This window comes from Furipterus horrens, unplaced genomic scaffold, assembly GCF_987537825.1.
Source record: "Furipterus horrens unplaced genomic scaffold, mFurHor1.1.pri manual_scaffold_2, whole genome shotgun sequence".
NCBI classification, from domain to species: Eukaryota; Metazoa; Chordata; class Mammalia; order Chiroptera; family Furipteridae; genus Furipterus; species Furipterus horrens.
The window spans coordinates 140136489-140153117 of NW_028327172.1; the positions used below are offsets into that span (position 1 = coordinate 140136489).

General features: G+C 41.0%; 1 protein-coding gene across 1 annotated transcript in view; it reads right to left on the minus strand.

Moving 5' to 3' along the window:
• DHTKD1 (dehydrogenase E1 and transketolase domain containing 1) overlaps positions 1 to 2695 on the minus strand; it is a 47715-nt gene extending 45020 nt beyond the window's left edge. The window contains exon 1 of the mRNA XM_090266542.1: positions 2448 to 2695. Within this exon, the coding sequence (XP_090122668.1) occupies positions 2448 to 2604 (157 nt within the window). The 5' untranslated portion in view covers positions 2605 to 2695. The remainder of the gene's footprint in view (positions 1 to 2447) is intronic.
• Between the last annotated feature and the right edge of the window lie 13934 nt (positions 2696 to 16629).

Below are 16629 nucleotides of genomic sequence, written 5' to 3' on the forward strand. Positions count from 1 at the left end.
TGAGGTCAAGTTGCAGCTAGCTAATCAGCAAAAACAGATGGCAGGAAATTCACTCTGCATGTAGGTACTGTCTGTGGTCTCAGTTCCTATAAGGCAGGCCCTGGCAAGTGTGGAAAATTAGAAGTAATTAGAAATGGTGGTTCTGAAAATGGTGTCTTATAAGAGATAACAGAAAAAATCCCTCATCGAGTACCTTCTAGTAAGCATTCTCTGGTAGACAAGAGTCGCCTGCTGAGACTTCAAGATCCAATAAAGGATGTTGCCATCCTACTCAAGCCTTTTATTTTGGTTGATCTCAAGGTAAGCACCATTAAATTTAAGGAGCTGAATGGGTAGAACACAGAAGCAGTAAATAAAAGGCTAAAATTTTCTGGCTTAAATATTAGGTCTAGATGAGATCTTTCACTGGGAAATTTGCTCATGGAATGACCAGAAGCAAAAAGACTGCAGACCTATGAATTTTATAAGAAAGCTGTCATAGATGTACATGTAGTAGTAATTGTGAAGAAAGTTACAAAATGGCTCACTACTTTTAAGTTTTATTCAAAGTATTTAAGAAAATAAGGAAAATGAAAATAAAACCATTACCCCTAGCAACAAAATTCCCTAAGCCAGATCCTGTATCTGTGCAACAAATAATTGTTTCCTAGGATTGCTTTGACTCTTCCCTCTCAGTACACAAAAGATCACACCCTTGGCCTGCAGTTCTAACTCAATACTGGACTTTCAAAATTTCACCAAGCAAGTTCATTACTAGTGGGAAGGGGGAGGGGAATTTGGTGATGAGGGAAGGGGGTGGTTATATATAAAATCAACTCTTCCAAAGACTTTTTTCAAAACACACCAGCCCAAATCTACCAAGATTATTTGCATATAGTACTCCAGTTAAGTACTACCAGCCCAGGTTTTTCCAAGGCAAAGTTAATTCTCAGCTTCCAGGCTGTTATAGGAATCAGACAAATTGTGAGGGAAAATTTCAAATGATATCATAATAATTGTGCTCTGAGCACACACTGACATGATCTTGAATTAAGAAGAGATTGTCAAAAAAAAAGAGAAGAGATTGTCAAACACATTTTACAAATATATCTCTCATTGACTATAACAGTATTGGCCGTAGATGGCATGGACCTCCTGTTAAGAGAATTATCTGGGGTGCCTGATAAAAACACATATTCCTGAACCTCATCTCAGAACACTGAATTAAAGAGGGTAGGAAGGAGGTCCGGAAACTGGCATTTAAAGTAATTTGAACACACACTTCTGTTTGAAAACTGACATATAAAATTTTTGACACTCATTTTGCAAAGTGAAATAAGATACCTAGCCCTGGCTGGAGCAGCAACCAAACACTGGTGTTTCTCTCCCCCTCTTTCTCCCTCCCTTCCCCTCTCTCTAAAATTAAATAAATAAAATCTTTTTTTAAATAAAGAGAAATAAGAAACCTATAGTCTTTTCCTCAAGGGATTAACCATGTAGTTGACCAAATACCTTCCCTAAAGAGACCCCACTGCATTCAAGAGAGAGAAATCAGGTTTATTCAAAATGTCCCCTGAGGTCAAGAGTACAATACTGAGATTCCAGTGTGTCATGTAGATTGAAAGGTCAGGTGCTTAGATGATGGAGGGGATCCCCAATGTTAATCTAATAACTGAACCAAAGATACCAAATGATTTTATTCTGATAATTGATCTGTATTCACCTTCTCTTCTGTGCAGATGAAAATGATACAATCACTTTGGAGCATAAATCAAGTAATCAAAATCATTCTCTTGCACATGAGCATGCAACAGAAGAAAGAGGTTCCAAAAACTGATACTCACGTCCTTCAATCCATTAAAACTCCAGTAACATGGTTCTAAACTCAGTAAAGTTATGAACTCTAAAATTAAAGTAAGAGGCTATCTAGAGGACATAGACAGGTAATAAATACCATGCCATGGTCCAAGACCACCAACTGCCCTCCTCACGCTAGCAGTAACGTCGTGATCCCCACATTCCCACTAACACAAGTCTTGGACATGGCCCTGGAATGTATCCCTGGGTAAACTCCAGGAGCTGGGGGAGCTTAGAACTTTTCCTTTCCCGCAGTCCCGCCTCCGCGAAGAGCTGAATTTCCTCAAGTTTACAACCAAGAAATAGAAAAGAGCTCACAAAACCAGTATGAACTCGGAAGACGGGAAGATCACTCAAGCGTGGAACCTACGCTGAGACCCTGACCTCGAAGTCCCTCAGCTACAGACGCTGGACAGAGGGTGACCCCGCCACCGACAACGCCCACGCCCGCCCCTCTCTGCTCCGTGCCCTACCTTCCTCCTCACAGGGTTGCGCGCAGACTGCAGACCCCCTGAAGCCCGGCCTCCCCGCGACAGCACCCACCGCAGGCCTGACTAGAAGGATCCTTGTATCCCCAGCCCCCACGCGCACGGCCCGGCCCCACTTCGGACCTGACGGGCGCGACACGCCGCCTCGGGGTTCCCCGCTCTCGGGCTTCCTTGGCCGGTAGCCGTAAACACCCCTTTCGGTCTGGTAGCTGCGCCGGAGGAGGAGCGGAGGGGCCCGACCGAGGCTCCGTCTTGCTGCTGCCACAGTGACCGAGGCCATGCTCCACCAGGTCCCCTGGTCCGGAGGACGAGGGTAAGCAGCCACCTAGAGCAGAGAGTGTCCCTCCAAAGACACCTGGAACCCGGGAACGCGCGTCGCGGGAGGCTGGAGTCAGGAGCCCCGCCCTTGGACAACGCCCCCGCGCCTGATTGGCCGGGGTCCGGCCCCTCGGAGCCAATTGAGGGCAGCAGCTCACCACCACACCCCGTGAGCCGGCGGGACTCGTGAGGCCCTAGAGACTGAGGGTAGCCCTGGGTTTGGGAAAAAGTGTGGAGTGAAGAGGAAAGCATTACGGACTTTCTGGCACAAAACTTTGTACCTCTGTATATACTACAGTCTCCCGCCGGAAATATTTACCTACGACCCCTCTGCTGCAAGCTGCAGAGCACACCCGCACAGACATGATGTAGGTTGTCACACAGAAAGGAAAAATTAGCAACTGTGTTCATAGAAAGTGGCTGAAACTGAGATCAAGGAACACAAAAAGGAAAGATCATAAGAAGGAGCCAGAAGATAAATACCTCTCCTTTTTTTCTTGAGAAACACTGAGGGAGAAAGTACAAAATAGGGGAGGAGGAGCCTGTATAATAGGGATAGAATAGGAGTGAAAAGAAATGGGGCATGGAAGATTTCAGAAGTATAGAGATATTTGAGATTCTTCATTGGTCTGTCTCTAACAGTTTCCCAAACTATTTTATTCTGACTCACTTTCCTCCTTTCTAGTGTCGTCTGTGCTTGGATCCCCTCCCCTACCACCTCTGCATGGACCTCAGTCCGCTGTACTATCCTTCTCTCTTGTATTTTTTACTTAATATTTTGTAACATCTTCCAAACGTGTTCTGAACTCTCTCATGTTAAAATTGTAAAGAAAGCACCTTAATCACGGTAACAAACGTCATTCCCTAAGGTTTTGTTTTGGTGTAGCTTCCACTTGGAGGTCCTTCTGGCACACCTGTTCATGCTGGATGCTGTTCCTGTGCTTGCAGGGCACCTGCGTATGTCTGCATCATAACATTTCTCATACTGTGTGTTGAGTTGAGTCTACTACTGGACTAGGAACCAATTAGGGGCGAACACTGTATCTTAATCTTTGTAACCTAGTAGAGTATTTGGTGGCCATAATGGTTCAATGAGTGAGGTAGACAGATATCTTGGGCTCATATGTGTAATGTTCTTAGGAGTATGGGGTAAGCTGTATAGGAATGGAATGATGGAAGACTGACTAGGGAAGAATTCAGATTCTCTTCCTCCCCCACCACAGTGGCAAAGTTAAAGGCATGTTCTCCATTGATTCAGATTAAAAGACGAGAAAATAAATGTAAAATCAGACAGAGATTATAGATTCAGTGGAGGGATTCTGAGGGAGTTTCTTCTATGAGAAATATGAAGCTTTTTAATTTCCCCTGAAGAATTACCTGAGAAGGTGCTGAGGAGTGGGAAGGTGAATCAGAGCTGAGAAAGGTGGAGATCGTATGACATTTTTATTGAGGAGAGTGGTAAAATGTAGAGAATTGTTTTAAACTTTTTGGGATCACCCAGTTGTGGTTGGTGACCATGAACAGAAAGAGATACTGCTTTCTACTTTTTTGTGACTTTCTCAATTAGTGCTTCTGAGAAGGTCAGAAGGATGATGATTGGATTCATTTGGGGCTAGAGTTTTTCCAGGCAGATGTGATAGAAAGGCCAAGAGGCAAAGACATTTAACATTAGAAAACTGAAATAATAAAACATGGACTCTACACTGGGGGAAAAAAGGACTAGCAAATATAAGAATGGACATATCCCATCTTTGGACCCTAAATATATCCAAAATAATTCTCAAATCCATCTACTCTCCCTAGTTGGGGCCACCAACTCCTCTCAAGGTGTACCACAGTAGCTTCCTAAATGATCTTCTTGCCTTGGGTGTTAGCTATATTTCTTCCACATCGAAGTCAGAATTATTTCTTAAAATTAATATCTCATATTGCTATTGCATGAAATTTTTTCATGGCTTCCTGTTCTTTGAATAAAGTCTAAATGTTTTAACATAGCTTTAAAGTTCTTTAAAGATCACTGACTTTGACTCATTTCTTAAAATCCCTATCTCACCATTTTCCAGCCAGAAACTTCAATGTGCCATGCTTTTCCACACTTCCAAACCCTTTCCTTTGCAATTTCATTCACACTCATGGCTTTAATGAACAATAATATAAGAATAATACCAAATGTCAATCACCAGCATAGATCTCTCTTTTGAACTCAGGATCCACGTATGTGGAATATGATCTACTGACATCTGTACTTTTTAGTGTATCACTAGGAACTCATGATGTACCAAACTCCATGATATGTTAAAATATCATCATTTTGGAACTTTGTGGCCCATATGTCCCAACTAAACTGCTGATGTACGCTTTGTTTGCCATCATAATGTCTTAATTTTTTTTAATTGGATGCTAATAGCCTTGGCTGGTGTGGCTCAGTGGATTGAGTGCTGGCCTGTGAACCGAGGGGTTGCTGGTTTGATTCCCAGTCAGGGCATATGCCTGGGTTGTGGGCCAGGTCCCCAACTGGAGGCCCATGCAAGGCAACCACATATTGATGTTTCTCTCCCTCCCTTCCTCTCTCCCTTACCTTCTCTCTAAAAATAAATAAATAAAATCTTTTAAAAATTGAATGCTATTTTAAAAATGTGGAAGATTAGCATGCTCTTCCCCTCAGGAGCACACCCATGCATTTCTTTGGCCTCTTCTTCCCCCCAGGTGATTACCCTTCTTCTGCCTCTGCAACTTGTTTCCTTAGCCGACGCAGCCCAGCTGGCTCACGTTTACTACCGCTGTAGCTTTCTAAATAAACTTATAAATTGAAAACAATGTGGAAGATTACATATTAAGGTCTAGCTTTCCTGAAATTTTCCAGTTTTATTTTTTAAAGCTAGAAGATCTGGCCACATTGAATCCACTTTCCTTTATGGCAGTAATCAGCTAGAGTTGAGTAGAGGCTGTCCCCTTTAGATGGCATGTGTGTGTCAGTTTTGTTTGCTCCGCTCTTGCCTTTATATAGTCTGCATGCCTGAAGCCTTCAGCCACTTGTGCTTGCATCCCCTAGTCTGCTGTGATTTTGCCTGCCCCCCTTTTTTTACCTTTATGGAATGACACTTCCCAAGGCCTCACTATGCTCCAGTGACACTATTTTCAGTCCCTTGAACACTTTTTTTCCTATTTAAGGGTCTTCACACATGTCATTTCCTCTGCCGGAAAAGCTTTCTCCTCCTCACCCCACCCCCAACAACACAGACCCTTGGTTAATTCCTACCCTCCTTCTCCATGGGCTTAGAGTTACTTCCTGAAAAAAGTATTCCTGACCCCCTTGGCTAGTTCGGTTCTCTTTATTGTACACTCTCATAGCACTCCACCCATTTCCTTATTTCATTAGTATAATTTGGAAAGTGCTTCTTGAGTACCAGATATATCATAATTATAGTTATCTAAATTCTTATCCAGTTAGAGTATTTTAATTGTTCTCTCTCTACTCTTCCTCCCAAGCATAATTACATAATTGATTAAATTCATATAGCTTAATGTGAGTATGATGTGACTCCCTTGTGGGTGGCCCTCCCACTAAACTGTAAGCTACAAGAGTGTGGGGATTACCTGTGTTTTTTTCATTACTCTATTCCCAGTGCCAAATATGCTAATAAGCAGTAGGTGCTCAGTAAAAAAAAATTGAGTACATGAGTTAATGAAGCAGGCAGGATAGTAAGAAGCTAGGAAAATTCCTCCGCAACTGGACTAGAGAAACTGAAACAGCTGAGCACAATGGCCTAACAATGTACAGCCAGACACAGAAGTTCACTTCCCTAGTGATAACATCTAGGCCTCAGTTGTATTTCAGCTCCAGGCCCAGAAAGGCAGCAGACCAGATGGGTGACACCAGGACTGGCTATTAATACAGTGACTAATGACCCCTGCCCTGGAGCTGACCAATCAGTAGAGACCATGACTCTGAAAGATGACACCTGGAAAAATAAGGAATATTCTGCTGAAACCCTCCCCTAAAATTCCCCTCCAGGAAGAGAGATAAAAGCTTCAAGACTAAGGACCCAGCACTTTCTCCCTCTGAGGAGCAGCCCTCACCATTCTCTTTACCCTTTTCCCTTTCCCCTAATTCTTCCCTCACTTCTTTTCTCCTAAACTCTAAGGGACTCCAAAACTTGCAACTAGGGGAGCAATAGGCAGCAGCAGCTCGACTCAGGTTAACCCCCTGCACCTGTCCCCAAGGCCCCTTTTCTGACTTCCCAGTGAGCTAAGGCAGCCCCGCCTAGACTCTCTTGTTGCTTCTTTTATGCTAAGCCCTTTCTTGTTTTACTGTCCCCAGCTTTAATAAACATATCTTCATAGTTACCTGAACTCATATTGTGGAATCTTTCCTACACAAAGTCATGAACCCACACACTCCTGGCTGATAACAGGCCTGCTGTCTGATAACAAAAGTAGTGAAACAGGTAGAATGAAATGTTCCTTAAAATTGCTCCATTGAGTCAATTCCTGCTGGAACAAATTGCTCCATCGAGTTAAGTCCTGCCAGAACTACAGCAGTTATCAACAGGTAGCAATATAACAATGGTCCAGGTGTTATCAGAGAAACCCTTGTTCTTCTCAGTGATGCAGTGAAGAATTACAGATCAGCAAGTCTATTAGCATGCATGCAAAATTTGTTAGTGGATTGGAGAGCAAAAGCAAGGGTGGCCAAAGGCTGGAATGCCAAGCTTGCCCTAGTGTGGCCAGAGGCCTGGGGGCCAGAGAGCCAAGAGCACCAAGAGATTGAGTCCTTTGTTCTGGGGCCCTATATAGTTGGTGGGATGGAGGATTGGGTGAAGAATTTATATATTGATTGACAGATAAATGTGGTGCTAGCTTTCCTGGACGGGGGCGTGAATACCCAATGTTAATGGGCTTATTTCTTTAGGCCCTATGGGCCGTTTCCTGCCTTTCAGGCCTTGGGATGTAAACATAGTTTCAGAGGCTTTCCTTCCCAGATAGTAGAAACAATATATAGAATTCCAAGGACTTTTCTCCAATATTATCAGACCAGGCCTAGGACTGCTGGGTTAGTGCGTGAGACATGTCTTGCTCGGCTTCTAGCCTCCTCTATTAAGTTGTTTTTAGATAACAATGGTGAGGGTCCTGCCTTAACTCTCCCTCTGCTACTCATTCTACTGTAACACAGGAACTAACCTGACCAAGAATCAAACCCACAACCTTTTGGTTATGGGATAACACTCCAACTGAGCCACATCAACCAGGGTTAATGTCATTCCTTTTGTTTGTTTTTCAGATCTAAAGCCAAGCCATGTCCCTTCCTACATCCCATCAGTGCTGTACAGCCCCAGAAACCCTCGCTTGGGTGATGGGTACTATACCAGGATATCAGTGCTCCAAAAAAGGAAAACCTTGCTGACCTACACCCTGATTGGTTAACCCCAGCAACTTCCGTATTCCCTAGGCATAAAAACCCCTAAACTCCACAGTCCAGGTCCAGAACCTGGGATCCCATCTCAGTGTTCTTGTCCTCTGAAGAACTTCAGTAAGTCAGCCTTTGCTTTTATCAGTGTCCCTGTTCTAAGGTACATTGGAGGAACAAAAGTCTGTGAGGCAGGATTAATTCTATTTTAGACATACTGATGTCGAAATGTTTATGAGACTTCTGAATGCAGATATTTGGTAAGTAGTTGGACATATAGAGCTTGGAAAACCCTTTAATATGGTTGAGTATCACCTTTGTCTTGCAGATTAGAGGTCCTATAGACCCCAGGCATGCACAATTAATAAGCAATGGAGATAGGATCTAAATCTAGTTTGTAGGCCTGAGGTCTAATACTTTCCATTCTCTTCCTTATTGCTATGATGCTTGTTATATTATAAAGAACATTATTTTAGATCTCCATCCTTCTAAAATAGTCATTCTTGACAAAGTCTATAATAAAATAACATGTTTTAAATTATAATCTTCAATTTCTATTCACCATTTTGTGTGCGTGTGTGTGTGTATGTGTTTGTGTGTGTGTGTTTTTGTAACAAGTTACCAAGGATTTATTACCTCAAAATGGTGGGTCGCAATGTGAGAATAGGGCATACATGACCGGCTGAAAAATAACATTCTTTCTCTATTTCTGTGACTTAATCTCACTTCCTCCCTGAGTAATAAAAATTCCTTTAAAAACATTCTCTTAATTTCTTTCCTCTGGCTAATATTTAGGGTTTTCTCTTTGTCCTAATGATCCACCCCCTGCCCCAAGTTGTGAAATATATCATACTTATAAAAATATATTTATATAAGTATGTGTATAGAACATTTTAATATTAAAATAATTATCATATTAGTTCTCTATTGTAACAAATTACCCCACAATGTAGTAGTTTGAAACAACCACCATATATTATCTCACAGAAATCGTAAGTCAGTGATCCAGACACAGTTTAGCTCTGTGCTTTTGGCTCAAGGCTTCTCAGGAGGTTGCATTAAGGCTGCTGGTTGAGACTGTGATCACCTGATGGCTTAACTAGGGGAGACTCAATGTTTCCTCTGCTTGCTCAGTTGGCAGGATTGAGTTCCTCATTAGCTGTTGGCCAGAGGCCTCCCTCAGGTCTTTGCTGTGTGGTTCTCTCCAAAGAGTAGCTTGCAAGATGGCAGCTGAAGAGAGAGCCCAAAATGAATCTACATTTTTAAAACTAATATTGATACTAATGCCCCATCATCTCTGTTGCACATATTCACTAGAAGTCACTCAATCCAATTTACACTTGAGGAGAGAGGATTATACAAAGGTGTGAATACCAGGAGGTAGGGATCTTTGAGGGCCATCTTTGAGGCCACCTACCATACCCATGTGAGCAATTTTTAGAAATGTATGCATGAAGGAAGCACAGCATTGTTTCTTACTGACTAACAATCACATACTCTTTCATATATCTCTTCCACTGGCTGCTATGACATTCTGCCTCCAAACAGATAGGCATTGTCATTAGCTTATCATTATTAAACTGATATTGAATGTTGGATATGAAATAACTAATACTAAGAGGCATCCCTATTAAATTGGAAGAAATGGTCCATGGTTGGTATGGTTCAGCTGGTTGAAGTGTCATTGTGTAGACCAAAATGTCACAGATTTGATTCTCAGTCAGGGCACATACCTAGGTCTTGAGTTCGATTCCCAGTTGGGGCACATTCAAGAAGCCAACCAAAATGATGTTTATCTCTCTCTTTCTCCCTCCCCCTTCCCCTTTCTCTAAAAGCAATGAAAAAATGTCCTCTGGTGAGGATAAAAAAATAATAAAATAAATGAGACTAAATGGGAAAAACACAATGAAATGGCTATTTTTACAGCTTCCAGGGGGAAAACTTAGGGAAGTATAATGTATATATTATACCAGCAGTGCAGAACCTTCCAGAAGAAAAATAATCTAGAAATGACACCCATTCCTTTACCTTGCCCTTGGCACCTGATACAAGAAGTAAAATGATGCCAGAAGACTGGGTAATAACACTTTTTTTTCCATTTATATTTCTCAGTGTGACATTATCATCCTGGGTTATGAAGGCAACCATTTTTCACTTGGATTCTTAAACACTTGGAAGCAATAAGGTGTATTGCCAAAATTAAATTAAAATAATGAAGTTAGGGATCATAAAATGTAAACTACTCATTTTTTAAATGATGCATCTGAGTTCCAGACAGGTTACAAATGACTTGCCCTACTTTCACTATGTTACATGTGCAGAAGCTGAACTCTAAGACAGAAGACCAGATCTTTACTTCCCAGTCCAGGCCCCTTTCATTTGTGCTTTTATGGGCAAAGATTCAACAATACACTGGTCTGACTTAGGCAGACATTTTTGTTAATATATATTGGTCCATCTTGTTATAACTAGGTTATAAAATCATGTCTTTTCTTATTCTACATTCTGATTGTGTAAAAGGAGATACCTGTATTATCCGGTGTGTGGTATTTGGTTATATAAGGTAAGGAGAACATTTAGAATGGGAGGAAATATTAAATAAGAGCATGAACTTTGGAATCAGGCAGTCCTAAGCAGAGATTCTATTTAGTAGTAGCTGTGTCATCCTGGGTACATTATTTAACCAAGCTAAGCCCTAGTTCTCCCATCTATAAGAACACGGAAAACAGTATCTACTAAATCATCCATTTTCAACCTTTTCACCCCATGACACACATAAAACTAATTACTAAAATTCTGCAGCACACCAACAATATATTTTTGCTGATCTGACAGAAAAAAAATCGGTATAATTTTAATTCATTCACACCGGACAGCTCTTGTTGCGTTGGCTGTTGTCATTTTTTTCATTTGACAGTCTAAGGGAGAAGAGGTCAGTGCCCCTGAATGGACAGTCAGGCACTCCATGTTTTAAAAATTCTTGTGGCACAGAAGCGTGCCTTGTATGGCACACTGGTTGAAAATCACTGTACTAGACTCACTGACTAATGCCTGACACACACTAAGAAAGAGGTGTCTACTTATTTCTCTCCATTCACCCATTCAACCTCTCTGTGTTAAAAGCTTGAATCACAGAAAAAAGGGTATGAAATCCTGTAGTTGGACTGATAAGAGTTGGTAAATTGCATGGTAAACAAAAATAAAACTCTAGTCTGTTAGGGTAGTCAGTGATGTGGGCTGTAAAAGAATTCACAAAGAGAAGAAAAGTGTAGAGGGTAGTTTTTATTCACTCTCCAAGAAAGGAGAGGGGCATGGAATGGAAAGATACACCAACATTGATAGGCAGGGGCTTTCAGCTTTTATTGGATTATAATTGGATTAAAAAAAGGGTGTTGGGGATGTTGCTGCAGTGTGGCCCCTGGGCTGTTGAGGCATTGTAATATGAGGCTGCAGTTTGTTCCATTGTAGGGAGCAGTTAGTTCTGCTCTTGCTTTCCAGCAATTTCCAGTCCTGGGGACATAGGATCAGAAGAGAAAAATGGCAGTCATGTTTAACAAGGTCATAGGCTTGCTCAGCAAATGGTGCCACATAGCAAATGGCACTGACGTTATCCTTTCATAGTCTATGATTGTTTCCTCTAAAATAGACTGTTCTTTTCACTCTGGTTTAATACTACACATGCCTGCATCAGTACACAGGTTTTTCTCCCTCTTTCAAGAAGGCATTTGTAGAGGAGAAGAGAGGAGAAAAAACTTCTCCTCTACTCTCTTAGGTTCTTTCAGTGGGAGGGTGCAAATTAAACTACCAAGGCAGAATAACAGGAGAAAAGGCATACAAGTTTTATTAATATGTACGTGTATGTACATAGGAGTTCACAGAAAAAAAAGTGAAACATAAAGAGGCAGTTAGACTTTGGGCTTACATACATTTTAACAAGGAAGGGGGCTTGGGTTTCAAGGGATGACAAATCATAGGTAAGTGACTAGGAAATATACAAGGGGAGACCCAAAAGAACCCGATATTTATAAAAGATTGTGTGTTTATCCTTACATGTTTAAACTTCAATCACCTTCAAAGTACTCTCCATTTGATCCAATACCTATTGAGACGTTTTTCCGCTGCTCGAAATGGTTTTTGAATTCATCAATTTTGATGCCCTCTAGTGCTTCTGCCATTTTCTTTTTTTGTTTGTTTCACCTCTTCCACATCAGCAAAATGTTTCCCTTTGAGGACTTTTTTCATCCAGAAGAAACAAAAAAAAGTTGCTAGGGGTGAGATTGGGTGAATAGAAAGGGTGGGGCACCAAGGTCATGTCTTTTTTTTTTTTTTTTTGTCAAAAACCGCTGAACACTCAGTGTGGTGCAGGAAGGTGCACTCGTAAATCACCCATCATGAAATGGGCAAACACACTGAAAGTCTTCAAAAAAAAAAAAAAACCCACAAAAAACACTCACTGAAGCCAAACACAGCCTCTCACAACAACACCAGCTGGCATGCTGATACAGATGCGTTCCTGAAACACACACCTAGCAGGGAAAGCCTGTACTACAAGGGACCTGCCCTTGCAGGGGGGAACATGAAAGATAGTTATTTTACTTGCACAAACAAAGCCATGTGGTTACTGACACTCTATCTCCCCTGATGAGAGTTACTCTCTTCTTCCTCACAGAGGGTTGGGGGCTAGGAGCAGGTAGACACTCACACAAAGGGAAGCTCAAGCCCTGCTTTTAGGCAAGTGAGAGTTCTAGAGAACTCTTCCTAAATATGTTCATAACTGCCTTCACCTCAAAATAATCCTTACCATGAAGTGGCACATTTTGGGGTGGCATATCTGAGTCTCCTTGAGCACTATTAACTAAAAGAATAAAAATAGAAAATGAAGTAGATGTACTTAAAAGCCAATATTACGTTTAGTTTTGGACCCTTTAGGTTTGAAGTATGTGGAATATTTTCATCCACATCAAAGACTTAGCAATATAGGTCAGGAATTAAAGAATTAAGACCTATTAGATGACATAGAATTAGCTTTCTCACCACTTACCCATTAACCACCCCAAAGAATATTGAGAATGATTATTCTACTGGACAAATTGAAGTGAAACTGAAATTAGAGATGACATTTACAAATCTGTCATTATTGGTTACAATAGCTGAGAACACTCCCTTTATCCTTTCTTTTTATCGTTTTATTGATACATAACTGATAAATATTATTGTAAGATATTTAATTGACAAATAAGATTATAAGCAGTGATTTGACTTTCCCTTCTTTTTAAGTCATTTTATAGTTCATTGTTACAGTGTTAGGGCAAAGAAAGGGCTGTTTTGAAGCACCATTTATTCAAATTGCAAAGCCATTTAGGTTGTGTTTATTGTTTCTAAAATGATTTAGAAATAGCACAGAGTGCTTAGTGCTTTTATTTGAATTACCTCATTTACTATTCACAAAACACTATGGAAAACTACTACAGTACTATTGTTACCATATTTAAGAATAAAAGGCTGTGATCTAAACAGGTTAAAGAATTAGCCCAAGTTCAAATAGCTGGTAAATGTTGGAACTAGAATTTGAACTCATGTAGTGTGACTTCAGAGATGCATATTCTTTGCTTTCCATTGTGGCTTCTAAACCAGTTCTCTTCCATCCTCTTTCAAAAGCCTCAGCTCCTTTGGACTCCTTACTTCTGTCTATACCTCCATCTACTGCAGTTCTTCAGGTGTCTGTCTCCTTTAATTCTCCTTTAACTCATAGATATTTTGGCTGTCTCCGTTATTTAAAAAAAATATTTTTTTTTAATTTAGACTTTTATGTAAACTTATTTTTATTTTTAAAGATTTTACTTATTTTTAAAGAGAGGGGAAGGAAAGGAGAGAAGAAGAAACATCAATGTGTGGTTGCCTCTTGGGAGGCCCCAACTGGGGGACTTGGCCAAGAACCCAGGCATGTGCCCTCACTGGGATTCAATCTGGTGACTGGTTGGTTCACAGGCCAGTGCTGACTCCACTGAGCCACACTAGCCAGGGCTCTGGCTGTCTCCTTTAACTCATAGATATTTTGGCTCTTTGGTCACTGTTTTCTTTGCCCTCTCTGCTGTCAGTACATTAACACCACACACACACACACACAGTTTTCTTTGTCCTCTCTGCTGTCTGTATATTAACACCACACACACACACACACACACACACACACACAGTCCCTTAACTTCTCTCTGTAACCCTGCTTGGATTTCATGATCCATCCTTAAACCATTCTCTTGCAAACACCCCCCCCCCCCCCATTTTCTTTACTCTTCCCTTTTTCTGTCAATACTGTCATGGAAAAAAAAAAAAAAAAAAAGCTACAATCCTGATTAAACCTAACTGTCCAGCTCTTAGTTGCTGACCTTGCCTCCAATTTCAGTGAGAAAATAAAATAGTACCAATTAAGAAGAACGTAGTACCACCTACAAATCTACAAGTGAATCTGTACATGCTTCCCTCTTCTTCTCTCTTGATCATGTAGAAATGCCTCTGCTTCTCTCAAAGGCACTCATTCCACTTGTACTTTATTATTTATTTTTATTTTTAATCCTCACTCAAGGATATGTTCCTTGATTTTAGAGAGAGAGGAAGTGGGGGTGGGGTGGGGTGGACATTGATGTGAGAGAGAAACGTTGATCTGTTGCCTCTAGTACATGCCCAGACCAAGGATTGAACTGCAACCTAGGTATGTGCCCTGACCTGGGTGGGGGTGGGAGGAGATGATTCAATCAACTGAGCTACCTGGCCAGGGCTCCACTTGTACTTTAGATTCCATTCCTTCTCACTGCCGCAAAGATTTTCTTCTACATTACCATTTTTCCTCTCTCCTGCATCATTAATATTTTCCTCCCCACTGGATCATTCCCATTAGTATACATTCTCTATATCTCTCGTTTAAAAAAAAAGGCCATAAAGAGCCCTGGCTGGTGTGGGTCAGTGGGATGAGTGCCAGCCTGCGAACCAAAAGGTCAGTCTTAGGTTTGATTCCCGGTCAGGGCACATGCCTGGGTTGTGGGCTAGGTCCCCAGTTGAGGGTGTGTGAGAGGCAACTGATGGATGTTTCCCTCCCTTCTCCTCTCCAAAAGATATAAGATAAGCATGTCAGAGAAGAAATGAAGGCTATACTAAGTGAAATGAAGGAAAATCCACACAAAACTAGAGGTGAAGGAAAGGAAACCGGAGTTCAAATCAATGAATTAGAACATAAGGAAGAAAAAAAGTCAATCAGTACAGGAGGAAACAAGAATTGAAAAAAAATGAGGAGAGGTTTAGAAACCTCTGGGATAGCTTTAAACGTGCCAACATCCTAATCATAGAGGTGCCAGAAGGAGAAGAGGAAGGGCAAGTAATTAAAAAATTATGTGAAAAAATAATGGAGGAAAACTTCCCTAATTTAGGGAAGGAAAGAGACTCACAGGTCCAGGAAGCACAGTGTCCCAAACAAGCTCAATCCACTGAGCCACACCAGCCAGGGCTTATAAGGTTTTTGATGGCTAGCTTGACATCTTTCTTTGGAAAAAAAGATTGGCAGCATTTTCAGTCAACGTAAAAGCATACATAAAGGCAGTGGAATATAGCAGAAAGAGCTTGGGTTTTTGGAGATAGACTTGAATGTAGTATTAGATAATATACTTACTAGTTTTGTGGTCTTGAGTAAATTACTTAGTCTTTCTGTGACTCAGGTCATTTAAAGTGGGGATCATAATACTTAAGGGATAATTAAAATAAAAAATGTAAAATAGCAAATAATAAAAATGCCATTCTCTTCTTTCAACACCTGATGAAAGGCAAAGATTGACTTAATTTAGGATAATAAGGATTTATCAATCACTAGCATAGGTAAAGGAAACTGAAATGTGGGTGGCTATCATCAGTGTTTGAGGGCAGTTCTCTCAGTTATAATGGGACAGATAACAGCACTTGTCTTTCTCTTTTACTACCTTTTAAATGATTAACCTATTAGCAGTGTTTTTTGTTTTTTTGTTTTTGAAAGATTCTAATTATTTAATTTTAGAAAGGGGGGAAGGGAGGGAGAAAGGGGAAACATCAATGTGTGGTTGCCTCTGGCGCGCTCCCAATGAGAAACCTGGCCCGCAACCTAGGCATGTTCCTTAACTGAGAATTCAACCAGGATCCTTTGGTTTGCAGGCTGGCGCTCAGTCCATTGAGCCACACCAGCCAGGGCTATTAGTAGTGCTTTGAAAAGAAAAGACAAGGAAAGAAATGAAAGAAGAAAAAAGAAAAGAAAACACAAATACAGGAAGTATCAACACTCAGTTTGGGAGAGCAATTTGCGTGCTAAGAATAAATGGGAAGCAAAACACTAAAGGCAAATGGGAAAAAGCTTAATAAAAGGGAAACCACACCTGAGTCAAGCATTTGAGGTTGGTAGCTCATTTTGTGGGCTTGGAAATCGGGTGGGGCGCCAAATGTCAAACAACAATCAAGATCAGATTCGTACCTTTGTTGACCAGCCAAAGCTGAACAATTGTACGGACACCTAATCAGATCCTTTCGGCAGATCCTAGCACTGTTTCCATAAAAATCGGAGGCCAG